Source organism: Tilletiaria anomala (genome assembly GCF_000711695.1).
Source record: "Tilletiaria anomala UBC 951 chromosome Unknown K437scaffold_89, whole genome shotgun sequence".
Lineage (NCBI taxonomy): Eukaryota > Fungi > Basidiomycota > Exobasidiomycetes > Georgefischeriales > Tilletiariaceae > Tilletiaria > Tilletiaria anomala.
Window position 1 is genome coordinate 22,937 of NW_013546933.1, and position 26,979 is coordinate 49,915.

General features: G+C 56.5%; 7 protein-coding genes across 7 annotated transcripts; 2 read left to right on the forward strand and 5 right to left on the reverse strand.

Moving 5' to 3' along the window:
* Nucleotides 1–134: 134 nt before the first annotated feature.
* K437DRAFT_258585 (uncharacterized protein) lies at nt 135–3,837 on the reverse strand. The gene is made up of 2 exons (XM_013385989.1): nt 1,593–3,837; nt 135–1,499 (listed from the first exon to the last, which is right to left on the reverse strand). The coding sequence occupies exons 1-2, from the start codon at nt 3,636–3,638 to the stop codon at nt 192–194; spliced, it is 3,354 nt and encodes a 1,117-aa protein (XP_013241443.1). The 5' UTR covers nt 3,639–3,837; the 3' UTR covers nt 135–191.
* A 454-nt stretch (nt 3,838–4,291) lies between these two features.
* K437DRAFT_291498 (putative phosphoenolpyruvate carboxykinase) lies at nt 4,292–6,542 on the reverse strand. The gene is made up of 4 exons (XM_013385990.1): nt 6,431–6,542; nt 6,083–6,335; nt 5,929–6,008; nt 4,292–5,855 (listed from the first exon to the last, which is right to left on the reverse strand). The coding sequence occupies exons 1-4, from the start codon at nt 6,460–6,462 to the stop codon at nt 4,562–4,564; spliced, it is 1,659 nt and encodes a 552-aa protein (XP_013241444.1). The 5' UTR covers nt 6,463–6,542; the 3' UTR covers nt 4,292–4,561.
* Nucleotides 6,543–12,920: 6,378 nt separating this feature from the next.
* K437DRAFT_227251 (Dihydropteroate synthase) lies at nt 12,921–15,609 on the forward strand (the record flags this gene model as incomplete). Its single annotated transcript, XM_013385991.1, has 2 exons — nt 12,921–13,202; nt 13,264–15,609. The coding sequence occupies 2 exons, from the start codon at nt 12,921–12,923 to the stop codon at nt 15,607–15,609; spliced, it is 2,628 nt and encodes an 875-aa protein (XP_013241445.1).
* Nucleotides 15,610–15,640: 31 nt separating this feature from the next.
* Nucleotides 15,641–18,372, reverse strand: K437DRAFT_269937 (uncharacterized protein; the record flags this gene model as incomplete). Its single annotated transcript, XM_013385992.1, has 2 exons — nt 15,641–15,835; nt 15,907–18,372. The coding sequence occupies 2 exons, from the start codon at nt 18,370–18,372 to the stop codon at nt 15,641–15,643; spliced, it is 2,661 nt and encodes an 886-aa protein (XP_013241446.1).
* Nucleotides 18,373–19,004: 632 nt separating this feature from the next.
* On the reverse strand, nt 19,005–21,190 carry K437DRAFT_269938 (uncharacterized protein; the record flags this gene model as incomplete). Its single annotated transcript, XM_013385993.1, has 2 exons — nt 19,005–20,003; nt 20,075–21,190. The coding sequence occupies 2 exons, from the start codon at nt 21,188–21,190 to the stop codon at nt 19,005–19,007; spliced, it is 2,115 nt and encodes a 704-aa protein (XP_013241447.1).
* Nucleotides 21,191–21,700: 510 nt separating this feature from the next.
* Nucleotides 21,701–23,287, forward strand: K437DRAFT_258594 (putative PEP8-vacuolar protein sorting/targeting protein). The gene is made up of 7 exons (XM_013385994.1): nt 21,701–21,996; nt 22,081–22,153; nt 22,240–22,668; nt 22,739–22,816; nt 22,897–22,926; nt 22,997–23,053; nt 23,133–23,287. The coding sequence occupies exons 1-7, from the start codon at nt 21,847–21,849 to the stop codon at nt 23,210–23,212; spliced, it is 897 nt and encodes a 298-aa protein (XP_013241448.1). The 5' UTR covers nt 21,701–21,846; the 3' UTR covers nt 23,213–23,287.
* Nucleotides 23,229–26,795, reverse strand: K437DRAFT_258595 (uncharacterized protein). The gene is made up of 3 exons (XM_013385995.1): nt 26,305–26,795; nt 24,897–26,229; nt 23,229–24,833 (listed from the first exon to the last, which is right to left on the reverse strand). The coding sequence occupies exons 1-3, from the start codon at nt 26,533–26,535 to the stop codon at nt 23,431–23,433; spliced, it is 2,967 nt and encodes a 988-aa protein (XP_013241449.1). The 5' UTR covers nt 26,536–26,795; the 3' UTR covers nt 23,229–23,430.
* Between the last annotated feature and the right edge of the window lie 184 nt (nt 26,796–26,979).

A 26,979-nucleotide genomic window follows, 5' to 3' on the forward strand; every position in this document is an offset into this window, starting at 1 on the left:
GCGAGCTGCTGCATCAGCACATTGACAGCATCTAATAGCATCATCTCAAGCTGCCTGGTGACAGCTTATGACGGTACCGCATCCATTCGCCCTCCAAGATACATGCGCCATAGACACCCACCCACTGTATCATATCACGGCACAAAACGCGCAAAGCTGTTTCAAGGTTGTTCGTGGGAAGCTCATAGACATTACAACCACTTCTCGTAGACCAACGCATCCGTACCTCCGACGGAGAGACGGATGCGCGGCAGAATCCTCTCATCACCACGGTAGAACCCCCGCTTGGTGCCTGAGCTGCCCGCGGCCTGCTGAAAGCCTTTACGCAAATAGAGCTCTATCGCTCTCGAGTTGGACGGGTGCACCTCGAGGTAGACACGTGTCTTAGGCTGCTGCTGTTGCGGCTTCATTTCGTCCGCGGCGGTCAAATTGTACTGCGCTGAACCCTGCGCTGACTGTTTCTTCTGGCGCTGCGCAGCGAGGTGCTGCGCGCAGACGCGCACCTTGGCTCGTTCCAGCAGCTCATCCAGCAGCTTCCCGCCTAAGCCCTGGCTGCGCTCAGCCGGCAGGATGGAGAGCGTAAGAAGGTGGACGGTGCTGCACTCGCTCCGGTCCAGGTATCTGGGTCCGCAGATGTTGATCCCCTTGGCGTCTTGAGGCCACAGAGACTCGGGCGTGTGGTGCTTGTACGTGATAATGGCCGACGCAACGCCGAGAATGGTCTCGCTGTCGAGGAGGCGTCCGCGGGGTGGCGCGACAGCCATGACGCGCTTCGCGGGCGGTGGTGCGATGAACTCGGGGCCGGTGAGCTCCAGCTGCGGGATGGCAAGAATATGTGTCTTGCTTCCTGCCAGTATCTCTCCTTCACCATGCCCTCCTTGGGTCGCGCCAGTGGCGGCAACAGCTAACTCGGCCTTGGCGGGCAGCAGAGCAGGCGAATTTCCTGGGTGGACAGACGTAGCGCCCGTCAGGTCGGTGAATGCCGCCGCATGGTGCATCACGACGTCGCCATCGTCGCGGCCGCTACCACTTTTGCTTCCCAGTAAGTGAGCTGGGCTGGAGAAGAGGCTGTTTGGCGCTACGCTCTCGAAATCATCGCTGCTGGCTGCCAGCTCGAATTCGAGGTCTGCTGAAGAAGGAGAAGAGGAGCTGATGCCAGCGCTGGCCGGATCGGCCTGCACAGCTAGCGGCGGGGCACGAACAGCGATGTTGGTGAACGATTCCGTACGCTGGGTCTCGCACGAGCGGTCGCGCTTACGCAGCCTGTCCGAACGAGAAGAGGGCCTGAAATCGGGTTCAGAAGAAAGTCTGGGCCCGGGCGGGGAGTCAGGGTCGGCTTGCGGGATTGACCACTCCCGCGTGGTTGCGGCCGTGGCTGGCAGCGCAGGAGGCTCGGGTAGCGGTTTGGCGACGGCGACGACGGCGATGTAGTTCTCGTCGACGAGCAGGCGCAGGAGGAAGGTTGCGGAGGTGGTGTATGTGTCGAGGTTGCGTCCCATCTGTGAAGAGGCGAGAGCGAGGCGTGTGAATCAGTACGGAAAGCACGGGGTGGCGAGCGAAGAGTAACACAAAGGGCGGGAGGGACGACGCACCATGTCGTCACCGTCTTCCATGCCCAGCAGCCGCTCGTCGCCATGCAGGCAATGGAGATCGCGCACTTGCTCGAGGTCGGTGCGCTTGATATTACGTACATCGACGCGCTGCTCGAGTGCCTGCATCTGACTAGCGTGGTCGATCGGCGGAAGGAGCGCGAGCGAGAGGCGTAGCCGCTCCAGGTCGGCGGATGCGTGCGCCGTGTCGGCACACACGGCGGCGAGCGCCGCGCGCCTCTGTGCCGCGTCTAACAGCGAAAGCACCGCATCGACCTGCGTTGGCGGCGGCGCGCACGACGTCTCCTTGGGCGGCAGCGGCGGAACGTCTGCGCCTGCGACTGCACTGGACGCGGCGAGCGACACCAGCGCTGGCGTCCCGAGCAGCGTCGGCGGCCGCAGGAGCAGCGGCGGACAGAGGCCGTAGTTGGGAGGCGTGATGGCGACTGAGGCTGACGAGTCGGAGTAGGAGTCCGAGCCGCAATTCACATCAGAGGCCCGGTTGGGTGATGCGGGGTGCGAGGGGATGTGTATGGCGGGCAAGAATGCAATCGTTTGTGCAGGCGGAGACATGCCAACAGCCTGATGAAGTTCCCGTGGAACGGCTGTTTGCTTCTGCAGCGGTAGCGCTTCTGCGGCCACAGTAGTGGTAGCAGCAGAAGCAGTAGCAGGTTCTGCATCTTGCACGGACTGATTGGGTGCATGATGATCTCGCACAGCGCCTTTGTGTTCGTTTGCTCTGGCCTCCTTCTCATCTTCCTCATCCTCATCTTCTTCGCTCCAGCTGAGCCAACGCTTGCGAAGCCACTTGCGACTCTTGTGGCCCTCGCGCTGCGCCTCATCAAGCCCCAGCTCCTGCTGCTCCTCTTCGAGCTCCCTCTGCTCGACCTCCAAATTCCGTCGGACGGCCTCGAGGCGACTGGCAAGGTAGACTGGGTCAGGCGCGTGCGTCATCCACTCTGCACGGCCGAGGCGCTCCATTTCAAGCTCGACGGCGTGCAGCGTCTTGCCGCTCCACTCAACGCCGCCGTGTCGCAGCCCCCCGCCGCCGTTGACGACGTGACGCGTCCCGCCTGGGCTGGACGCGACGCGCGAGCGTGGGCGCGGAGATGGGGAGGACGAGGAGGAGCGGGTACGGTTCTTCACGAACGGCGCGGCAGACACACTGCTGTGGTCTCTCGCTCGAGGCGGCTGCAGGTGAAGGTGTTGGTGTTGCACATGCGCCACGCTGCTACTACTAGTAATACTGCTGTTGCTGCACGCGCGCAGCATGGAGCTGGAGCGCGAGCGCGAGTGCACGGAGCCCGCTCCGCCCGAGCTCTGGCCCATGGCGCACAGCAGAACTTCTTGATCGCGATGTGCTGCGTGCGACCGCCCCTCGCAAGGTGCCGCGCTGGCCGCGCGCTCGTGCTGGTGCTGGCATTGATGCCGCTTGGCACGCCGAGTCGGCGCGTTTGCGTTTGCTTCTGCGCCTACGCTTGTAAGTGCACATGGGCCGAGCTGTTGTGCTGCAACTTCGTGAAACTGCTGCTTGCTTTTCCGCTGATCTAGCCCAGCAGCAGCCGCCGCCGCCGTGTTTTTTACCTTGCCAAAAGCCATCGGCACCATGGAGGCGCGAAAGTCGAACGGCTTGCGCGCCGCTTCGTCGTCGTCACTATCAAAGCTGCTAGAGGTTCTGGAGCACGAGTGAGCATGAGGAGGTGAGTGGGAGCGGGAACATGACGCGGCGCGTTTTGGAAAGCTGTGTGCTGCATCCATATGCCTCTTACTGCCGCTGCTCATGGAGCAGTCGCAGTTGTAGTCGCCGCATGATGCCGGAAGTGCCATTGGTGCGACATGGGAGGCGGACGCCGCTTGATGGGCCGCTGCAGCATTATCATTATCATCTGCTGCTGGTGCAGACGACGCAGCAGAGTCGGCGGGATGAGATGAAGGCGCCGGTGTGGCCTCGTGTTCGTGCTCGACGGGGGGGGCCATAGAGAGCCAGCCGTGACCTCCGCCGATACCTACACCGCGCCTAAGCGGGCGCATGGCGGGGGCAGCGGCCATGTTCGACAGGCTGTGTGTAGCAGGCGCGCCGCCTTCAGAACCACTGCAACGAGGGTGAGGCGAGCGGGCGAGCGAGCGAGTGAGCGCTGAACAATGGAGAAGGGGCGATGATTAGGGCCACACAGGCTTCTGCTTGGCTTTCAGGACTTGCAATGGGGCGCAGGGCCAGGGCGAGGCGACATCAAGCTGGCTGGCGGGCTGGCGTTTTCAGACGACGACGAGCATCAATGACGACTCGGTGAGATGGTTTGTAAAGTCGTGGTGATTGCTGTTGACTGGTGCAGTGCCCGATACACATCCAGTCACACAGCCGCCGGCTGGGCGGCGATAAGATCCACGCGCGCACGTTTCTCCTATCTCATGCACGTACACCACAGCTTGTCGGCAACGACAACGACGTTGTTACTCGGTCATCCGATGCTCTGCCCTGCACAGTCACACTCCCCGGCAACCACCACATATGTGGACCGGGACGCATGCTGCGCGCGATAAATGTGCTGGGTGTCGTGCGGCATGTCGGGTCATGTGTCCGACTGGCAGTGCACTGCTGTTGCTCGGGCAGGCACTCTTTCAGAAATATCTACTGCCGAGTGCGATCCGGCATTGTAGAGATAATAGGCACGCACGCCGGTACGGAGACATGCAGATCTGATCCATCGTGCATCCATTCGAAAGCCAATGTGGAGGGGACGTATAAATGTACTGTACACAGACAAAATCAGGAGACAGACTCCCCCGTTCGGCTTCCACATCCACACCCCCGACTCAACGCAATCGCATGCGATCTAGCACTCCTCTGCGTCTGTCGGTGGGGAAACTGGAACAGGCGCACGAACTAGACAAGTGGTGGCGTTACTAGCTCCCCGAGGGATGGCGGCGTACCCAGTGGTTGCACGGGCGGAGGATGGCGCGCGATGACCGACTCAAACCTGAGGGCCAGCAGCGAGCACCTTCGGGTCGACCTCCTTTGCGTACTTCTGGAACGCCTCGGTGAACATACCGCCCAGCTTCTTGACCTCGACGTCGAACGCAGCCTTGTCCGGCCACGCATTGCGCGGGTTCAGCACATTGCTCGGCACCCCGTTCACCCCCTTGGGCACCTGTAGGTTGAACGTCCCAAAGGTCTCGTACTCGGCCTGCGCCAGCGAGCCGTCGTGAATCGCGTCGATGATCGCGCGCGTGTACTTGAGCGGACACCGCTTGCCCGTCCCAAACTTGCCGCCAGTCCAGCCCGTGTTGATCAGCCAGCAGTCCGACTTGTGCTGCGCCATGCGCTTCGCCAGCATCTCAGCGTAGCGCCGCGGGTGCAACACAATGAAAGGCTGCCCATAGCATGTCGAGAACGTCGGCGACGGCTCCACGATCCCGTCCTCTGTCCCAGGCGTCTTGGATGTGTAGCCGGCGATAAAGTGGTATTGCGCCTGCTCCTCCGTCAGCTTCGACACCGGCGGCAGCACTCCGTATGCGTCGCACGTCAGCATGATAATGTTGCTTGGGGGCGCGTCAGCGATGCACGGGATCTTGGCGTTGGGAATGTACTCGATCGGGTACGCGCAGCGTGTGTTCTCCGTTAGGTGCGCGTCATCGTAGTCCGGTACGCGCGTATTCTTGTCGTACGACACATTCTCCAGGATCGAGCCAAAGCGAATCGCACTGAAGATCTCGGGCTCCTTTTCTGCCGACAGGCCGATCGTCTTGGCGTAACAGCCGCCCTCGATGTTGAAGACACCCGTGTCCGACCAGACGTGCTCGTCGTCGCCAATCAGGCTCCTGTTCGGGTCCGCAGACAGCGTTGTCTTGCCTGTACCCGAGAGACCGAAGAAGAGCGTGACGTCGCCCTTAGGACCCTGGTTGCACGACGAGTGCAGCGACAGCTGGCCAAACTTGATGGGCTGCAGGTAGTGCATGACCGAAAAGATACCCTTCTTCATCTCGCCAGCGTACTCGGTACCGAGGATGACCATCTCGTGGCGCTTGAAGTTGATCTCGACACTGGTCGTTGATGTCATGCCGGCGGTGAAACGGTTGGCAGGGAACTGACCGGCGTTGTAGATGATAAAGTCTGGCTGGCCAAAGTTCTCCAGTTCCTCGCGCGTCGGGCGGATGAGCATGTTGTGCATGAAGAGCGCATGGTAGGCACGGGCACAGATGACACGGACTTTGATGCGGTACTTGGGGTCCCAGCCTGCAAAGCCGTCAAAGACATAGATGTCCTCCCTGTAAACCATGGCGACAGTGTCAGTAGCTGCATCCCGAATTATCATCTTCAGAGAGACTTCTCGCCGCTCACCTGGTGTTGAGGTAGTCGATAGCACGCTCACGGTTGATTTCGAAGGTGTGCTCGTCCATCTTGATGTTGACAGGGCCCCACTGCAGATGTTGCGAGCCAAGGAGTGCTTCAGTAAGGTCCTAATCCGGTTGAAAAAGCCATCGTGGACACGCACCCAAACGTCATCTTTAGAGGTTTCCTCGTAGACAATGCGCTTGTCCTTTGGGCTACGACCCGTCTTCTTTCCAGAAAAATTGATCAATGCGCCGTTGCTAGAGATGATGGCGCCCTCCTTGGTGATGGCCTCTTCGTAGAGCTCTGCGACAGATGCATTGCGTTTCAAGTGGATCTTGTCCATGTCGAACCCGGCCTGTGAAAACAGGTCGAGCTCCCTGCCGAGCAGGTGGTACTCGGGGTTGTGAGTGGGACTGAGCATGTGCAAAGAGACATGGCATAGGCTATCAGCGGGGTCCTCCCGAAAAGGGTGGTGTTCACAAAAGGCATCGCTCGCCGTTGCACTCACAGGTCATCGTGGTGGTTGCCAGGGGACGTCATCTCGTTCTACTTGGACCCTTCTACTGTTTCGAATAATGCAGCAGTTGTGGATACTAGAGAAGAAAGATGTGAGGGAGATGGGTCAGCAAGAAGAGTCTGAAGGGGAGGGGACCGACGGGGTATATAAAGGAGGGGGAAGGGGGAAGGAACAGGTGTGCGGGGTTCGGGTAGCCGATCGGAGGGTGGACCCGAGTCGACCCGCATGGTGCTGAGGGCAGTCCTGGCACTGGCACAGTCGCATCCTGCCTCTTTTTCCGAGATCCCGCCACCCACTCATCAGACGCGTCTAGAGATATCAACACAGTTCGGAAGGCCCTCCCCACCCCACTCCAACCCCTCCCAGTACCCGCTCATCCACATTATAACATGGAAGAGTGGCCAGTCCAACGATTAGAGCATTGATGGATGGCAACGAGCATGCAAAGGAGAGAACCGCGAACGAGCAAGGCACAATCTGCAGTACTCACCTCGTGCCTATGGAGTCTATTTGCGGGCTGGCCGGAGATCTTGTCAAAAGTCAAGAATGCATGCTGCATGACGTTGCTTGGGTAACTTCCAGATGTTGATATATATATATATATTATAGATTGATCCCACCAGGTGCATGCCTTGCATTTGAAGCCAATCTACAAGCAGCATGATGCACTGAGACACACACAACCGAGATCTCACAATGCGACGATCGGCGAGCCGCACCCGCAATCTTCCGAGCGGTGAGAGCAGGCAACCGGCTTGGTGTATGTGTACATTACACTGCAGAAGGTACATCGACGCACGAAGAATCAGTCTTTTCACTCCGCACGTTACACCAACGCACGAAAGGACGAAGAGAGAGAGAGAGAGAGGTCGTAGGCCTACTATGTTTGGTTAGATGACATGCACTCATCGGCAAGCAGCCGAACGAGCTGTCAACGACACATCCGAATGGGGCAAGCTCTAGCAGCCGGGTGTAGTCTATGCCTCTGGCCCCGCTGCCACAAGGACAAGTTGTACGGTTGTTGGCGGGTAAGCATGCACTACATGCGCAACCCGGCTCCCCCCGACCTCTTGGCCTCGTTGGTCGGACTTTCCAAGATGTGCGACCTTCCGGAGGCTTCCGCACAGGCACCGCGCCTGCCTCTTATGATCTCATTGCTCCTCACTCATCCATCAGCCTTGCCGTGCCCAAGAAAGGCCGCGGCGGAGCATACCAGATTCGGTGCAACAAGCCTGATGCGTTGGGTGTACCTATAGTAGTTCCATAGCTTGGTTCGTTGCCCACGGACGAGGCCTTAGTTTGGCTGAGGCCCGGCGACTTGCGACCGCCGACCAGCTCGAGAGTGGCGCAGGACAGCCTGGGAGGGCAAGTTTGTATTAATTATTTCGTTTGCCTCTGATTTGTGCCGCATGCGATAACTGCATACAAGGGTCCCAGACCCCCAGCAAACTGAGGAGACTGCTGATACTTTGGTCCAGAGCCCAGACGACCAATACGGTGTTTGAACTGTGAGTGCGGTAGAGTACATTCGATCCAGCCCGTCAAAAATTGTTTCACTGTTGTCTTGGAGTAACCTGAGGTAACTGGTTGCTGGTCGCTGGAGACAGAGACTGTGGCGCAATGAGTGCACTCTCGATATCTAAAGTGTTGCCTAGTGCCTGGCTCTGAGGTGGAATTGGTCAAGGGAAATTTTGAAAAGAAAGAAATCAATCCATTGCCCAGTCGGCCGTCTGCTTCAGAGTCCCAAGCTCGATATTACCATCCTGGGGTTGGACACAGGCGCCGACCCCTGCGAAGTGTGATCCATCCAGCTTATCATGCTCATGCGGACATGCATTGCCAAAGGCTGCAGCAAGCAACGACGACTGGGGCCTTGCTACTACCGGCCCTCGAAATAGCGATGCCAGTCGAGAGACGGTAGTCGATGCAGCTGGACGCCAAGCGCATGCCATGCTTGAATTAGCACGTTAACAAGGTAGCGATGCCAATGGCGAGGCAGCCGACGTCCATCGCCATCTTCTACAGCATTTCACACGCCCCATGTTGGAGCGCATACTTTAATCTCCCTCTCATCAAAGCTGTTCACCAACCTGCCCTGCGCACCTAAATATTTCTTTACTTTATACCCCCCACAACGAAGACCGGCGGGCTGATCCACCCTCGACTGCTGGGTAGGTGGCAGCGGCTCGCCTGGCTTCCTTCCTGCTGCACCACTTCTCGCGGCCTGTCGACATCAAGGTCCAAGTGCCTTCACGCCTTATCGCCTCTGTATCTGTGAAACGTTCGACGAGCTGATCGGAAACCCATCCACAAAGTCGGGCGAGACGCTCGTGTTCAGCTGCACGCGTGCCAATGACGCTTGCTGCTCCCAACGTGGCGGTGCTTAATGGCAGCGGCGTCCCGTACGCAGTAGAAGATGTAGGAAGCGCACGAGCTGCCCAACGCTGGCCGACGCCAAAGAAGTTTACCTTCAAACGAGACCTTTCCACCCTTTTGAGCTCCAGCGCTCAAGTCGACAGTTCGCCATTAACAGCCTACTCAACGATCTCTGACGCAGAGCCGCAAACGACGAGGTCGGAGCAGTTGCCGCTGAGCTTGCAAGGTACACCCTCTGACCCTTCATCCGCTCTCTTACGTCAGCTGCGAGCGCAGCGGAGTCAAGAAGAAGGCGCCCGCCCATGTGATGCATGCAGGCGCAGACGGGTCAAGGTATGTCCCATCATTGCTGCCGTAGACCTGATTTCAACTGACGCGCAGTACTCACACACATGCCTCGCCTCCCCCCTCCTTTTCTCAGTGTGACCGAGCACAGCCACACTGCGGGCGGTGCGTCGAGCTGTCGCTTAAATGCACTCACGACGATGTGCTTATGCGTCGCGGGCCGCCGAAGCGCGAGGAGCGCGAGGCGTTCAAGGTGGCTGGAATTGTCTATCAGACTGAGAGGCAGAGGCGAAAAGAGCGCAAATTGCTCAAGCAGATGTCATGCCATGAAAAAACGGCAACGTCAGCCGCTGCGTCGGCACTCCGAGGAGGACCATTACAAGAAGTTAATAAAGGTGCGATTGGCAAGACACGAGCCAAACTCGAAATCGAGTCAGAGCCAGGGGCAGGCAAAGACACAGAACCCAAAAATGCTGGTGTGGACGCTCGGCGATCCTTCACGCAAAGCCCTGCTACGACGTCATCTGCGTCCTTCAGCTCAAGGCCTTCTTCGGCGCCGGGATCCGACAACATTGCACTCCTGCAAGGCTTTGTGCCGTTCGAAAATGCCGCATACAGCTCATACGACACTTCTGCTTATCAAGGCTCTGCCATCAGTCAGGTATCTGAGAGCGCTGCTACCGCCGCCGCTCGTGCTGAACCAATACCGATGCAAGTGCCTGCACCAGCCAATCAAGCTGCTGCGTACCCTGCCACGGCCTCACAGACACAGGATGCGAACGGAATCTGGTTGGACATCGTCTCCGATGGGACTGACATGACATTCTTTGACCACCGGGTGGGCCGGAAGCCTCAACATTTATCCACGTTCATCAGCAATGGCCACGGCTCAGAGCAAGGCTCGGGTATCGGACAGGATCAGCTGATCGATGCGCCGCTGCCCCCGATCGAAATGATGCTTTGGAGCCTCAGCAGCGCTGCAGAGGAAAGCAGCGAGCTGCGCGAACCCGCTCCAGTTGACTCTACCAGCAACGCTGCTGTCGACGGTGGTGGCAGCATGCCGTGGGATCTGCAACTCAAAGTGGTCGAAGCCCAGTATCCGTCAACGTTATCCTCATCGGTGTCGACGTCGACAGCTGCTTCTGACGCGCTTCCCTCCTACGCGCCCAAGCTAGGTCAATTTGAATCAAATGTATCGCTCGCACCCATCATCTCTGTCGCCCGGGAGGGCACCATCGCCTACCCCACGGAAGTTACAAGCACCAACACCCCATCCGCTGGCATGGGCAGTCCCCCGCCTGTAATGCCGCCGCTGACGACGAGCAACCTGACTGGAAGCATGCGTCTCTCCAACTGCACCCGCGACTCGATGTCATCCCTGGCGTTCAACACGCGCCCTCGATCCGAGAGCTCACTGTCCAACTCTGGGCCCTTGCCGACATTGCAACAGAATCAGCGGTCAGATCGGGACGACGAACGTCTAAAGGCGCCGGTCGCAAGTCGACAGGTTCTGCTCGACTTGCTCGATGCGTGCACCGCCGGCTTCACCAGCCTCAAACTGACCGCCGGCGCATGTGACGAGGCCATTGCACTCGGTCGCACATTTGAAGGACTCCAGGGAATTATCCAGGAGGGCTCTCCTGCTACGCTGGTGCTAGACGAAAATGGGCTCCTGCAGGTACATCGCGTGCAGGACTACTTTGGCTCCATGCTCGAGTGCCAGCGGCGTGATTTCGAAATGGTAGGGCCTGGCAACGTGATCGTCTCGCCTGACTGGGCGAACTTCGTCAACTGGGACATTACGGACGGCGTTTATTATCCCAAATACGTGTTCGACGAGTCCGACTTTGACGCGCTACGCGCTCGCGCCGGCCGTATGCTGTTGCACCCGGCCATTCCCCCGCTGCTCGCAGAGTACGTCGAATACCACCATCAAGCCGCGATGGTCGTGCAGGTAGGCCAGGTCATGGAGATGTACCAAGACCTCTGTCATATCGCGCGCGGTCGCCCTACGAACTGGAGTCCAATGTCCATCCGGCACAAGCAGGCGATCATCTTCGGTCTCGTCATGCAAGGCAGCTGGACCCACCCTGGCCTCGATATTGTGACTGGTTCAGCATTGGGAGCATCGACTCGATGTGCACTCTGGGAGTTGGGGCATGCGGCAGCCCAACTGGCGTGGGCTCTCAGCATGCCAAGGCACATCGTGCATGACGACGAAGAGTGCACGCCCGACCTCGTCTCGGCTTGTTTGCTCTGGACGACACGAGGCACGCTTGGCCAGATGCAGAGGGTCACAAGGTACGCCATGACGCTTACGCCGCTTTTGCGGCGACTTGGCGCCTTCCAGCCAGTTCGCATGCCGCCTGGCCTCACACAGATTGAGCGAGAATGCCTCCATCGACAAGCCTGGTGCGTCAACTTTCGTATGCGCGCAGCGCACGTCCTCCGTCCTTCTGATTCTGTTTTTCTCATCTATTTCTCTTCAGGCGCACGCTGCAGGCCAAAGTGATTGTGATATTGTGGACCGGAGTGAAATGGACACACCCCGATCTTCTACAGGATCACGAGCTGAAAACACTTCGTAAGTTGCGACCGGGGCGACTAGCGACGCGGAGGCCTCCACAACTGAATATGCCCTCAATTTACGCTCTACAGCTTGGCCACAGACTATGCCCGGTGAAACTTTCGAGGAAGGCGGGCACACCTCCAGCGAAGCTCTCACCTTTTTCGTAGACATGATCAGCCTGTCCTTCCGCGTGAACGAGGTGTGCGCTTCGTCACTACGAGCCGTTGCAATGCATGCTGAGGTGGAAGTAAGCATCAGTCGCAAGCTCATGATCGAGCAGCTCGCCGCTCGCTACTTTCAAGAGCTCCAGGACTGGGCAGGCTTGGCGGCGTGTATGCGTCCGCAAGCGATAGGTCCAGGACACGACGCGTTCCTGCCAGAAGGAGTACAATTTGTCAAACGCTTCTGCATCGGCCTCAATTGCAGCTACTTAAACATCACGCTCACCATCATCCGAGCGGCCTTGCGCGCGATTCATTCTACTATGCAGATCAGGTCTAGCTTGACGCAGGCAACGCTAGCCGCGTTAGACGCCACTGCGCCTCCCCAGCAAGACCGGTTCTCTCTCTTCTTCGACAGTCTCGCTTTGCAAAAAGCCTAATATTAGCATCCCGCTGCATTGCACCCTTCATTACCATTAATATGTAACAGTAATCTGTCCCCTTGCCAGACCACACGCATATATAGACAAACCCAATGCTTACCTTTTTTCGAGGGCTTGCTCAGGGCGAAAAAAGACTGCAAGCGATTTCGCGGCCCACTGTTTGATCGAGGATGATCAAAGACCGATCACCATGGCACGAGACCGTCACCGATGGCTAGAATCTTGGTCCTTCGATGGATGATTTGATATCCAGAATGACACTGTTTCATTTTATAGATTGCACTCTCAGCGCAGCGTTTATGTTGTGGGTCTCAGATTATCCTGTTGAGCGTGGTTGCTGTCGGTAAAGCGGCCTTCGAAAGATTTCGGTTTTGACATATGCTCTCATACCTCATACAGGCTTCCGTGTAGCACACCATCGCCCTTCCATAGTTCCATCTCTGGCTTTGCTCGTTGCGGACTGGTTCACACATCATCACCGACGATGCTAGTCAGCCGCCAGCGTTAGCATGCATCGCACTTTGCTTAGATTGGCTCGACCTCTTTCGTTTTCAACCGCTGCCAGCGTTCGGACTTCGCAAATTGGCTTCCCACTCTTTCAAGCTTCCACATCTCCCGAGAGTTATCATTACCGGTATTTCATGGCCATGGCGGCCCCTGCAAGCAGCGGGAACTTCCTTGCTGCGAGAGATGGTACCCTGCCCGATCTGATCGTCCTCTCCCAGCTAGAGGTTCGCATGCATGTTGGAGTGGACAACTGGGAGCGGGCTTCTCCTCAACCCGTTCTGATCGACGCTTATGTTCACACGGATGTTTGTAAGGCCGGAAAGAGCGACCATCTGCCTCACAGCATTCACTATGGCATCCTGACGAAGGAATTGGAGAAGCACTGCTCAAATTCGCGCTATCGGTCATTAGAAGCATTAGCTGTGAGCTGGCCATGATGATTTTTTCTGTGCTGCGAGTATCGCTGACATGACCCCCCACCAGGATGGACTCGCCAAAGTCTGCCTCTTCATCTGTCATGCACCTCGCGTGACGCTACGGGTTCAAAAACCCCGCTGTCTGCTCCATGCGCATTCGGCTGGAGTTGAGGTCGTTCGTACGGCCGATGACTTCGTCAATGGAGACGGCACTTCCGTCGACTCAGCAGCATTAGATCTGGCAACGTCCAGCTCTGCTGGATCTGCAAGTAGACCGTCCACGGCGCTCTCGCAGCTAAGACTTTCGCCTCGGTCAAAGTGGGTTGTCCACGATAAGGTATTCGTGCGAGATCTGATTGTTAACACCATCGTGGGCGTCAATCCTTGGGAGCGGTTCGATAAGCAAAACATCAAGCTAAACCTTACCATCTTCTCCGGCTCAGAGCGCTTGCGTCAAGCCGCAGCTGCTGTACCCGGTCAAGAGGCGTCTACGCATGCTTCGAAGACACGCGACATTGTCTCTCGTCCGCACAACTATCGCACGATCGTCCGCAGCATCTCCGAATATGTCGAGGCTTCCTCATACAAAACGGTTGAATCTCTTGCGACGTCCATCGCTCGCGTTGCTATTCAGCAGAATAAGGTCGACAGAATCCGAGTCAGCGTCGCCAAGCCATCGGCAATCATGTTCGCTGCGAGTGCAGGCGTCGAGATCGAGCGAGATCGAGCATTCTTTGAAGAAGAAGCGCTGCTGGCAGCCGCAGATTCGCACCTTGACACAGTCTCCAAAAGCAGTCTGGGTCTGCCCACCGTGGAACCTCGGTCTCTCGAAGGCGCATCGGCTTCGAGTCCCGTTGCGAACGTCTTGGAAGGGGACGGATGGCATCTTGCTGCTATTGCGCTAGGATCCAACCTCGGCGATCGTATTCAGAACATCGAAAAGGCTGTCCGACTTCTTTCTGCTCATGATTCATGCAAGGTTGTCGATACCAGCTTCTTGTACGAGACGCCTCCGATGTACGTCACAGATCAACCCACATTCCTGAACGGAGCCTGCCGCATCGCTACCAAGCTGGCGCCTCATGATCTCCTGACGCTCACTCAGTCGATCGAAACCGCCATTGGCCGTGACAAGGCTGGCGTCCCGGATAAGGGCCCCCGCCTCGTTGATCTTGACATCTTATTTTACGACAGGGCCGAAGTTGACGATGGACCCCGCCTCACCATTCCACACCCTCTCATGAAGGAACGCGAGTTCGTCTTGCGCCCACTGGCTGACATCCTGCCCAACTTTGAGCACCCTTCTGCCTCAAGGACGGTCGCTCAATTGCTCTCAATTCTTCAAAATTCGCCGGACTATGAAGGGGGTCACGGGATACGGAAAGTGACCTTTGTGCCGACAGAGGCATCCACCTCCACGCTTTCGTGGGGAAGCCGCACCTATGTGATGGGTATCATCAATGCGACCCCCGACTCGTTTTCAGACGGCGGTGACAATCTCAATGCAGAGCCTGCAATCCGGTCGGCAATGCGGATGGTCGAGCAGGGTGTTGATATTCTCGATGTCGGCGGCATGAGCACAGCTCCACACGCTGAAGAGGTCGACGAAGCCGAGGAAGTCAGACGCACTGCACCTCTTATTCAATCCTTACGTGCAGCCGGCATCACGCAACCCATTTCCATTGACACTTTCCGTGCCGGCGTCGCCTCAGCGGCACTACAAGCAGGCGCGAATATCATTAACGATGTCAGTGGAGGAGAGCGCGACCCCGCAATTCTGAAGGTGGCACGCGACGCAGCTGTTCCGTTCATCTGCATGCACATGCGCGGCGACAGCCAAACGATGGAGAAGATGACCTCTTACGCAGGTGGAGATGTGATCGCTGGTGTCAAGGCAGAACTACAACAACGAGTCGATCGCGCGTTGCGGGCTGGCGTCCGACGATGGAATATTATTCTCGATCCCGGCCTTGGATTCGCCAAATGTCAGGAGGGCAACCTCCAAATCCTTCGCAACCTCTCCGCCCTCACGGCGACCGCACCCGGCTCCCGGACTAGTGAAGTCCGATCTTCAAGAAGTGGTCTGACTTCTCGAGCGTCTCACTCATCGCTGAGTCAGTTGGCGCTCACGTCGGCACAGGCATCTCCGCACCTCACACCCCGACCAGAAATCGATGGGACGGCTGATCTGATCACACCCAACTCGACGCTTGCCGGTTTCCCGATGCTCGCGGGACCCAGTCGGAAGCGCTTCATCGGCTCCATTACGGGTCGCAAGGAGCCGAAAGAGCGAGTCTACGGTACCGCAGCAGCCTGCACAGCAGCGATCGCCAACGGAGTGGACATTCTGCGCGTGCACGACGTGGAAGAGATGGTGGACGTGGTCAAAACTTCGGACGCTATCTTCCGCTGAGTGGTCCGCACATGTTGCAAAACATGATATTCTAAATTGATTTGTCCGTCGCACTTGAAGGGCGTGGGTACAGCCCAGACTCTTGGGCGTCTTGCTCAAGAGCTTCGGACGTGCGCAAGGCAGAATCCAATGCAAGCTTGCGCTTGTCTGCAAGGTGTCTCAGACCGCGTGATGCAACCATGGGCTGAGCAAAGATTCGCTCAGTCAAGATATAGCGTAGATTGTCCTGAAGTTGTTGTGCGTGCACCATTAACAAAATGAAACACTTGTCACATATGCGAATGCCAATATGCTCACCTCGAGATCGTAATCTAGCAACCGAGTCAGGCTGTCCCAGTCTCTCCAGAACCTCTTCTTCGCTTTCCCCCACGACCCTTGCAGCCTGAATGCCGCAAAAGCAGTCGTCAATGCCACAAGGCTGGCGCCTGTGCTCGGCTGCAGCGTGAGGATTTGAAGTATCGCTGGCAACTGGCCCTCGAGAAGCGGTCCGAGAACGACGCCATATGTCGCTACAAGCGTGCTTGCGCACGTCCACGCATAGGCCTTGAAGACGCTCGTTTGCCCCCGCAAAGCAAGTAGATCGATCGGCCCACCGGGCGCAAGGAGCTGCTGCCGCCGTCGAGAGATTGGATGCGAGAGACTGTCGACCGAGAGCAAGTGCGATGCTTTTGCGAGAGAATGATTGCTAAGTTCGTTGCGCAAAATCGCCGAATCAAAGTTGGAGGATCGAGCATGTCCAGATCCTTGGCCAATCGTTCCTGTGAAGTCATTGGCGGGTCCGACCGCAACCGCATGCTGCCTCGAGACGAGGCTGTTCAATACCTGCGTCGTCTTGTGCTCTTGCTCGGCTGCACTGCTGAGCAGACGCCCAGCCTCGAAGGTGAGCTGCACCTCAGCATCTTTCGCAAAGCTGCCCTGAACGGCACCTTCAAGCTCAGCTCGGATATCGTCGACTTTGACCGGCATCTTCCACCACTGCAGGCGCCGGCTGAGGATGTGTTCAATCCTGCCTTGCGAATCGGCCAGCACACCGCTTGGTTGCGATGAGCGATCACCGGCTCTTCGCCTTACTCCCACATTTGTCCCTCCGTGCAGACCTCTCTTGTGGCCTTCGCCTTTCCCGTCTTCGATTTCCTGCCACATCACTGGTGCAGCCGCATTGCTCTCTCCAAGAATACGTTCGGCAAGCTCTGCCATCTGCGCTTGAGCTTCGCGCTCAAGCATAGTCGCGGCGCCTTCTGCTGTGCGAACTTCCTCGTAAGCTTCAGCGATAGCGGAGCGTACCTCGTCCCTAGCATGCTGCGCTGTGAAGAGCGCCGCCTGCAGTGCGGACTGTGCAGCGTCTGCTGCAGAGTTGTCGCTTGGGACCGATGAGTCAAAGGAAGATCGTGCAATGCCGCTCACACTCAAACTCAGCAGTGGATGCGTGATGAGTTCTTTGATAGAACCGAGTCCCGATGCGTTGTAAAGCGTCGCAAATGTATCCCACGGGTTCCCTGACCTCTCTCGTTCGGAAGCATGGCCTGCGGCGAGCGCCTGACGGAGCGCAGAGTTGGCGCGCAATGCCATTGGAGTCGATATTGCAAAGAAAGGTGGGACTGAATTCAGAGCATCGATACTTTCTCTCCTTGTTCTAGAGCTCGTGTCAGCGCATTGCTGCGTGAGGCGTTGAAATGCGGCACTGCCGATGGCACCTTCGAGCACAGCTGAGATGGACGCGGTGGAAGAGGTCGCTGCACTTTGTGCACCTCCGCCGCTATTGCTGTTGGAGCCAAGATTGTTGATGATCAATCTGGTACCTGGCTTGCTAGCAAAGTACGAGATGAGAGAGAGCGTTGTAGTTGTTGTCGAAGATGCTGCTGCAGAAGAGGACGTCTTCCTTGCATCGAAAGGAGCCCTACCCGGATTGATCGATTCGCGTCGGAGTTGAGACGTCATGGCGAGCCCGTATGTGTCCGCAAAAAAGAAGATCGCATCGGTAGCGTACAGGGTGTCTAAGAGATCTTGTGAGGGAGACGGATCAAGGACGCGCAGAATTTCTACATTCGCGTTGCGCAGCCAGGAGAGAGTCGGTAGCGTGATACTCTCCATCTTGCTGTCGTCTGCTTCTGTATCGGGAGGCAACATTGGCGATCCCTCAGAAGTGAAAAGCGTCACCTTTTCGCCATAATTCATTGCCATCCGCTGGGGCGTGTCGGTGGAGTCCGGCTCCCGTTGCCCACCAAGCTGAAGTTGTTCGATCGGTTCATCGAGCAGCGCAGTGAAGAGGTCAGCCGTACCAGCTGTGCTAGCACCAACGATGGCGATCCTCCTTCTCTTTGCAGGCCTGGCTGCAGCCTGAGTGTCATCCATTTCTCGAAGCCGCTGTTCAGCTTTCTCTAACCTGGATACCCAATGCGCACTCTCGCCAGGGCTGAACAGCTTGGCGGTAGCGAGCGCACAATTGGCACTGCTGCTGGATATTGTTGGATCAGGACCCGATTCTCCAGTCGTACTGAAAAAATGGAGCGATGGAGATGGGGCAGATGTTACCGAAAAGATGCGCGCTGTTTGTTGCAGGAGGTTGCGGGCACGAAAATTCGGAGGTAGACTCGAGATCGATGCGACCGTTTCCTTGCTCGGCATCTTAGGCACTCCAAAGATCGCACTTGCGCTCTCTGGCGGCTTTATTTGCGATGAGGCAAGCGATGATGCAGCAGGGGACAGTGTTGAAAATACTGGCTTTGCAGGCAGAGAGGAGTGGAACGGCGTCGCCGAAGGCATCCTTCGGGACGACGTTAGCAGCGCCGCGGGGGCTGCTCGCTGTCCACCAGGCTCGTAAGCCGCGCATGACGCACCCACAGACGAAATCATTCTAGAAGCACCTATTGATGACGCCCATGGCAGTGCCAGCTTACTCCATAGCCTGTGTCTGCGGCCCACAGGCCGTGCTGCGACGAGCATCCTGGCGCCAGGAGTGGAATAGTTTTGACCAAGGGTGCCTGTTTGAGCGAGATGAATGGCGATTACTTACCGTCTGTAACCGGCCATCTTCTTGGAAACCGAGCTTTTAACGCGCAAAAAGCTCGATCTGTCCACCGTCCGCTCTTCCATGGGGTAGGGAGTGAACAGGCTCATGCTACTTGGGCCAAGAGCCTGATCCCACGGTGAGGCAAACATCAGCAAGAATAGCAAGCAATGCTGCAAACAGCAAGTACGAGTGACGAGAGTCGATCAGATGCGCATTCGCCGATGCCGACTGAGTTAGGGTTGCTGGGGCTCTTTCGGTGCAACCAAATCTTGCTACCCTAACTACATTTGGTCGTGGTCGCTCACACAGCATTTACTGAGGTATAGCAAATCAAACGTTGGACCTCAGGAAAAGTGTCCAATTTTCAAGATAATGGAAAGTACATTCAGAGTGAAGAGCTCGTACCGCCGCCGCCACCCTGTTCCAGAAGCCGCTTCCACTTCTCCTCCGTGTCGACCTTGATGAACCTCTGCACCTTTTTGGCAGGCCTTCCGAGGCCAACCTGGGACATGTCGACCAGCAGCATCTTCCAGCGCGGGTCTTGCAGTTCGTAGCACTTCCAGATGAGCGCCTCGTACGAGCCCATCGTTGGCACGAGCTCCTTGCTCTTGGCTTCTTCGAGGTAGTCGAACGCAGCACCCAGACCTTCAGTGTGGATGAGCTCGAGGAGGATGGCTTTTTCGTACGTCGTCGCGTTTGGGGCTAGACCCTTGCGCAGCATCTCGCGCAGGAACGCTCGGCCACCACGAGGGTCACCGAGCTGGATGTGCGCGGAGAGGACCATATTGTAGCTCTCTTCGTTCGGCTCCAAGGGAAAAGAGCTGCGGGAGAACGGCGAGTCCATCCTGGGGGTTGATGTCGCCAGTGGCACTGCTTCACGGACGCCGCGCAGCTGCGGAGCATTGTGGAAGAATGTGAGGGCCTTGCTCGGGTCGTTGGATAGCGCTGCAGCGTGCAAGACGCCATTGAATGCAATCACATCCAAGCCTCCCGTTGCGCCCTGGTCATTGCCGATCCTGTTCGCTGCAGCAATCACCTGCTGAGCAGCATCTGGATCGCCACTGTTTGCGATAGATGCTCCAAGCGTAAGAGAGTGATGCCAGCTGAGCGCGATTCCCTTGCGGCGCATGTTGCCAATGAAACGCATGGCGAGCGCATATTCGCCTGCATGGCAGTATGCCTCGAGCACGGGTGAGAGATGCCATTCCTGCATTGGCTTGAGCTGTGAGTGCAGCACTTTCTCGAGCTTTTTGTAGGCCTTCAGTGCGAGCGTCACCTCGCCGGCACGGGCGCATGTCGCAAGTACTTGCAAGAGCAAACCCTCATCCGGAATGACTCCACCTTGCTCGACCGCGCGCTTCCACGCTGCGACCACACCCTCCGCCTTTCAAGTGGTAACAAGGTCAGCAGATGTGGCGACGCAGGGGGCATTCCCCACCAAATATTGTCACTCACAAAGAATTCGGATGCACTTCCTCGAAGGATAGTCATCCACGTGCTCGGAATCAAAGGCTGCACAATGTGACCATCTTCGAGCATGCGTGCAACGTCCAGCGCGATCCCCAGCTCCCTGACCTCTACAGCCAAGTTGATGAGATGTCCACGTGCTTCCGGCCTGATCCAATGTCCAATTTTTTCTCCGGTGAGTGACTGTGCTGACAGCTGCGACGCAACCGCAAAGAGCGAAAGCGCCAGCTCCAAATTCCGGCTGTGCGTGCAGAAGCGGAAGAGCGTAGTAAAAGTTGCTGGCGTCCACTGCTCCGCAAGACGGATATCAATGAGACCTTCGAATGTGGCCTCTTCATAGTCTCCATCATCATTGGCTGTTTCAGGCTGAGACAGACGACCGATCTCGCGTAAAATGCTCAGCACAACGGCCTCGTTCCCCTCTTTAGCCCCAGCTGCCAGAGCATGGTCGAGATCCTGGACATCAGGCTGGATGCCTGCTTGCTTCATGTCCTCAATAACTGTGTAAGCTTCATCGCCCATTCCACGAAGTCCGAACATCTCTAAAATCGATTTGTAGACGCTCCGATCGATGAGAAAACGAGGCAGCCCGGACTGTTCATCGCTAACGATGATAGATTTCAGCTGGTTGCATGCTGCAATCGTCGTGCCAAGATGGTCCTTCTGTGCTTCCGATCTGATGAGGTCCATGAGTTCACTTTTGCTGAGCTCTCGGAGACGAAGTAGATCTGATGTCGCACCTGTTTCGCTGCCGCCCTCATTGCCCTGTCGAGATGAGCGACGAGAGCCGAGGTCCACGACACTCGTTGATTCGAAGCTGCGTCTGACATTCACCACGGCGCGTGTTGTATGCGTATACAACGCGTGCTTGGGTCCTTTTGCATTTTTGTATGCTTTAGAGCCAGGGTAGATTGATTTCTGACGTGGCTGGGCGACCTTGTTGGTTCCAGACCTCTCGCTCGATGACGCGTCATTTGCAGTTGGACTAGGAGCCGAGCTCGAGCCCGGTGAAGGCGAAAGCGTGGATGCCGATTCTCCCACTATCCTAAAGCCAGATCCGACAGATCCGTTCTCTTCCCATATAGCGGTGCTGGTGTGCAGCATTGAGGGTAGTAGGAAGCCAGGCGGAAGATGGGCCGCTGCAGCGAATGCATCACTACCATAACCACTCGATACGATTCGCTGCTGACGTACGGCGCTGCGCAAGCATCTCGCGCAGCAACGAGAAAAGACTGTGCTCATCTGCACGTCGCGCTGGAATCTTCCCTGTTTTTGCGCCTGGACCGATCACCTGATATGTTCTCCCAGAGCTTGCACCTTCGATATGCCTCTTCCCTGCGCTGTGTCGGGAACATGAAATGGCACCTTTCGAAGACTTGCACCAAGATGGCCTGACTGGAAGAAAAAGAACCACTGGTGGAGATTTGAGCCTATATGTGAGCGGACGAATTACAACCCTACTTTTTGACAGACTGAGGTCCGTGCAGCCAGAGTGCGCGCGATCCACCGTGCGCATAGTGAGGAGTATGCGGGTACGACAGACACCACCTCCATACTCGTACTACTTGGTAGTTGTACACAATGCGCACAGCTTGACATCCTCCTCCCAACATTGCCCGCCTGTAGATGGAGCAACCTCAAGAATCCACGTTCGTTCATTTGATCATACTTCAGAGGTCGAATTTTGCGCGAGGAAGATTCGGAAACAAGCATAATCACTCTAGCAGCGCATTGCAGGACTTACGTCGAGGAGACCCAACATGGCGTCGTTCTTTTCTTTTGCCTCACCGGTCGATGTCGACGTCCGGCTAGAAGGAGAGGACCAGCGCAAGCAGGTGGAAATCAAGATGGACAAGGACCGTCGCGAGAACTGTCCTGTCTATTTCGATGGAGAGAGCGTCAGAGGAACCGTGAGCACAGATCATCCGTACTTCAGGGCCTTTCTACCCTTTCATCGTCAGCTGACCGTGGTAGGTTGGCTCGCGCTTAATCAGGTCTCGGTACGCATGCGAGATGGGAAGAAGCTCGCACATGACGGCATAAAGATTGAATTCGTCGGCAGCATCGGTAAGTGAAGAACCAGAAATCCTGGCGATGCTCTCCCAGACTGACCACAGTATAATCGACTTTCTGCCTGCGAAACCATCGAAAAGAACTCTTCTACGACCGAGGGAATCACTACGAATTCCTCTCACTTGTACAAGAGCTGGCTTCGCCAGGGGAGATGCGTGCTGCTTCCTCCTTTGATTTCGAGTTCAAGAATGTTGAGAAAGCGTACGAATCGTACAACGGCATTAATGTCAAGTTGCGCTACTTCATCCGTGTCACCATCTCCCGGCGATTAGCAGACGTGATCAAGGAGAAGGACCTTTGGGTGCACAGCTACCGCATGCCACCGGATAGCAACAGCTCCATCAAAATGGAAGTTGGCATCGAAGATTGCTTGCACATCGAATTTGAGTACAACAAGAGCAAGTACCATCTCAAGGACGTCATCGTCGGCAAGATCTACTTTTTGCTCGTGCGCATCAAGATCAAACATGCCGAGTTGAGCGTCATTCGAAGAGAGACAACAGGCGCAGGTGCGTACCCCCACACAACCAGAAGTCAAAGTGAACACCCTCAGCTGATCCGCACTCCGTTTGATATTAGCTCCGAACCAATACAACGAGAGCGAAACCATCACAAAGTTCGAGATTTTAGACGGCGCGCCTGTTCGAGGAGAGAGCAGTGAGTCCATTGTTCGCACCTTCAAACATGCTGTTGAGCGAATGGCCAACGTGGACTAACATGCGCCTATCCCACTTTAGTCCCGATACGGTTATTCCTAGGTGGCTTCGGTGAGTTTTTATGATGATTTCACTGGCAATCTGGCTTGAAGCCATATCGAGGTGCTTCTCCTATCTACAGAATTAACTCCAACGTTCCGCGACGTGAACAAGAAATTCAGTACACGGTACTACCTCAGTACGTTTCTGTCATTTCCTTTGGGACTCTAGCTGTCAGGAAGTTGGTACTGATAATGGGGGCTCTGCGGCTTCTCCAGATCTGGTCCTCATCGACGAAGAGAATCGGCGATATTTCAAGCAGCAGGAGATCACTGTATACCGAGCGCCGCATGATTGAAGTGCATCATTGCGGGTGTACAAATCGCCATACCCTTGGCGTGCAGTTTGCCCGAAGGGAACCGGCGGAAGGCGACGAGGGCGAATGAGGCAAGGGATCCAGCCTTTTGGAGTGTGCTCTAATGATTGATTTGCCTTCTGCGTTGCCTACATCCCTTGGTACACACGGAGCCCTGAATGGTGCGTTTCTACGTTTCACTGCAGCAGCGGCATCTTGCTCTACACCGTCTTCATCTCGTAGAAGCGCTGCGCGGCGAGCAGCACGTCATTGAGCGCAGCAGCGTCCTCCTCGCCCATGCCCTGCGCAGACTCGTCCTTCCCACCCGCGCGACCGCCGATACTGCTCGTGATGACTTCAGCCCATTCCTTCGCCTTGAGCCCTTTGTCCAGGTCATGCTTCGCGACAAAGTTGGCGTGCACAACTTTAGTCTTGACGGCAGCGCCGATGGCTGGCTCTTGCGAGAAGAGGTAGACGGACTTGCCGAGCTTACGAGCGATGGCGATGCCTGCGTTGAGCGCCTTGCTGTTGGAGCTGACGTTGAACTTGCGAATCAAACACGGTGCGTTGGGCTGCTCGGTCGCGAAGAAGTCCTTAATGCCGGCCTCGACAACTTTGATTTCAGCAGCAGCCTTGGCCTTTGCCTCCGTGTCCAGCTTCTTGCGAATGACGGCGAACTTGTCTTGCAACTCCGCTTTCCGCACAGCGCTGATCTCAAGCTGCAGCATGCGGTTGACGAATGTCTTGAGGTTCGCGTCCTTTGCTGCCTTGTCGGTCATTTTGTCGATCGTGTCGAGCTCAGCGAACGCTTCATCGGCGGCTCTGGTGACCTGCGCAGCCTCCTCGCCTGTGACGGCGACTATCCGGCGGATGCCCTTGGCGATGCCGCTCTCCTCGACGATGATCAGATCCTTGATGTCCCCAGTCTGCTTGACGTGCGTGCCACCGCAGAATTCGATCGAAGTCGACTTCCACTTCGGGTTCTCGATGTCCTTCTCAATGTCGTTGACATCATACTCTAGCGACACGACGCGCACAGGATCCGGGTACGCCTCTCCAAAAACGGCTCTGAGACCTGGAATCTTGTGCGCGAGCTCCAGAGAAAGCTCTTTGGAGTACACTTTGACGTTCTTCTTGACCCATTCATTGCAAATATCTTCGATCTTCTTCAGATCAGGCACAGCGACGCCGGCCTTGTGCGAAAAGTCGAAGCGCAGCTTGGTAGGCGCAACAAGAGAGCCCTGCTGGTCTATATGATCCCCGAGAACCTCTCGCAGACCAAAATTAAGAATGTGCGTGCCGGTGTGGTTGTTTCGTATTGGCCACCTTCGCAGCTCGTCATATCCAGCAACGACAGAGTCGCCCACTTTCAACGAGCCGTAGCTGAAGTCGCCATTGTGTAAAACGTAGCCGCTGAATACCTGCACGTCCTTCACAACGAATTCGGCTTGGCCATCGATCACGATGCTACCTGTGTCTGCCAACTGACCACCCTGCTCGGCATACATGTTGGTCTTGTCTAGGAGGATACCCACAGGCTTTGATGTGTCGACCTCGCTAGAAGATTGCACGAATTTATGGTCCTGATAGATTGCCTTGACAGTTGCTTGAACGTTTCCGAAGCCTGCAAGTTGGTGCAAAGGCGTCAGCTGGTCTACCTGTGGACCAATCACTTGAATCTACTTACCATATTTGGCGCTATCGTCTGTCTTTGGCACCGATGAGTCCTTCTCAAGCGCTCCCAGGTCATGCACGTCAAACTTGGGCATCTCGCTGCCTTTCTCCTTTACGCCACCTTTGCTAGCCTCCTTGCTTTCCGCCTGCGCTTTCTCAAACTCTGCCTCGTTGACACCCAAGCCGTGCTCCTCGGCCATGATCAGCGTCAGGTCGACAGGGAAGCCAAATGTGTCGTACAAACGCCAGACGTCCTTGCCGTTAAGCTGCTTGAGCCCTGCCTCCTTTGCGCGCTTGGCGTATTGCTCGAACAGTTTCTCGCCGCGATCAAGCGTGCGTGAGAAGGATTCCTCCTCCTCGTCGAGGATAGCTTTGACACTGTCAATCTTCTTGGTGATCTCAGGGAAGAAGTGGCCCATCTCCTCGACGACGGTGGGGACGAGCCGGCTGAAGAAGTTGCCGATGGGGACTTGGAAGTACTTACGCACGTAGCGTGTGCCTCTTCGCAAGATACGGCGCAGCACGTAGCCTCGGCCGTCCTTGTCGGGTACCCCGCCGTCACTGATGGCAAAGGTGAGCGTCCGGACATGGTCGGCAACGACGCGGTAGGCCGTGTCGATGCCATCCTTGTCTTCGGCGCCCAAGAGGCCAGCGTAAGGCCGTGCACCGGTCAGCTCTTGGATCTTGGCAAATAGCGGCAGAAAGACGTCCGTATCGTAATTGCTCGGCTTGTCCTGCAAGCAACTAACTAGGCGCTCAAAACCCATGCCCGTGTCGATGTGCTTGGAGGGGAGCGACCGCAAGCTGCCGTCTGCTTCGCGATTGTAGGCCATGAAGACATTGTTCCAGATCTCCAGCACGTTCGGGTCATCCTTGTTGACGAGGTACGCTGCGTTGCGCCCGCCAATGCGGTCATAGTGGATCTCCGAGCAGGGACCACAGGGCCCCGTGGCACCCATTTCCCAAAAGTTGTCCTTGGCGTCTCCTGTCAAGATGTGATCGTCTGCGACGCCCACGGAGCGCCACAGATCGCGTGCCTCGAGGTCGGGCTCGACGCCCAGTTTGGCATCTCCTTCAAAGTAGGTCACATAGAGACGATCTTTGGGCAAGCCGTAGACTTCAGTCAGAAGCTGCCACGCCATTGTGATCGCCTCCTTCTTGAAGTAGTCTCCAAAAGACCAGTTCCCCAGCATTTCAAAGAACGTGTGATGGTAAGTGTCCTTGCCCACATCGTCCAGATCGTTGTGCTTGCCACCGGCGCGAATACATTTTTGAGAGTTGACTGCACGCTTGAGCGATGCAAGTGATGAGGATGGGTCTGCAATGCCTAGGAAAATAGACTTATACTGAGGACAGCAGCATTAGCATGCGACCAGCATCGCTTTCAAGAAAATTGGAGCAATGTCAAGCAGGGTACCTACTTGGTTCATACCAGCATTGGCGAACAGCAAAGTCGGATCATCATATGGAATGGTGCTGCTGGATGGGACAAATGTGTGTCCGTACTTGTCCTTGAAGTAGTCGACAAAGGTCGAGCGAACCTTGTTCGCAGGCCAATCGCCGAAACGAGATTTGGTGTTCGCCAACACAGCCGGGGGGTGCGCCGCCGCTCCAGAAGGTGGAGCAGAAGACGAAGTTGCGGGAGCTGTCATTCTGTCAGCTCTGAGCCCTCTTAGCAGGTAAGACGCTGGGAGTCGGGACGGTGAGACGATCGGGTGACTCGATATCGAGACAGGACGCAGAGCCAATCGAGCGGGAATGAACGATCGAAGCGAAGTCGCGATGCCTCTGTCCAGCATACACCCGGCTGCTTCTCAGTTGGAGGAGACAAGCAGGCGTTTAGATTGCTTTGCTGCCGCTGATTCAGGTCCTCAACAAGTGTATCCAAGTCAAAAGAATGCCTCCAGCTTCGGGTCCAGTGAGTGTAAGAGGAAGGTTCATATGACTGCAACCACCTCCAAGTCTCCCTTTCTCACAAAAAACCAAAACGCCTCCCGCCGCATCGCGCCCGAAAGGCACTTTTGAGTCACCAAACCAGTTGAGTCACCAAGCCCGTCTGTACTTGCATCTCATGTGGTTCCGCCCATGCCGAGCAA

Bases quoted from the DNA above. Each gene is read 5' to 3' on its own strand.
- K437DRAFT_258585 (XM_013385989.1), bottom strand. From the start codon at position 3,638: ATGGCCGCTGCCCCCGCCATGCGCCCGCTTAGGCGCGGTGTAGGTATC. The intron at 1,500-1,592 runs GTGCGTCGTCCC...GCCTCTTCACAG, and splicing joins TGGAAGACGGTGACGACATG to ATGGGACGCAACCTCGACAC.
- K437DRAFT_291498 (XM_013385990.1), bottom strand. From the start codon at position 6,462: ATGACGTCCCCTGGCAACCACCACGATGACCT. The intron at 6,009-6,082 runs GTGCGTGTCCAC...CAACATCTGCAG, and splicing joins CCTCTAAAGATGACGTTTGG to TGGGGCCCTGTCAACATCAA. The intron at 5,856-5,928 runs GTGAGCGGCGAG...CATGGTTTACAG, and splicing joins ATCGACTACCTCAACACCAG to GGAGGACATCTATGTCTTTG.
- K437DRAFT_258594 (XM_013385994.1), top strand. From the start codon at position 21,847: ATGGCGTCGTTCTTTTCTTTTGCCTCACCGGTCGATGTCGACGTCCGG. The intron at 22,817-22,896 runs GTGAGTCCATTG...ATCCCACTTTAG, and splicing joins GCCTGTTCGAGGAGAGAGCA to TCCCGATACGGTTATTCCTA. The intron at 23,054-23,132 runs GTACGTTTCTGT...CGGCTTCTCCAG, and splicing joins CAGTACACGGTACTACCTCA to ATCTGGTCCTCATCGACGAA.
- K437DRAFT_258595 (XM_013385995.1), bottom strand. From the start codon at position 26,535: ATGACAGCTCCCGCAACTTCGTCTTCTGCTCCACCTTCTGGAGCGGCG. The intron at 26,230-26,304 runs GTAGGTACCCTG...TGCTGTCCTCAG, and splicing joins CCAATGCTGGTATGAACCAA to TATAAGTCTATTTTCCTAGG. The intron at 24,834-24,896 runs GTAAGTAGATTC...ACCAACTTGCAG, and splicing joins AGACGATAGCGCCAAATATG to GCTTCGGAAACGTTCAAGCA.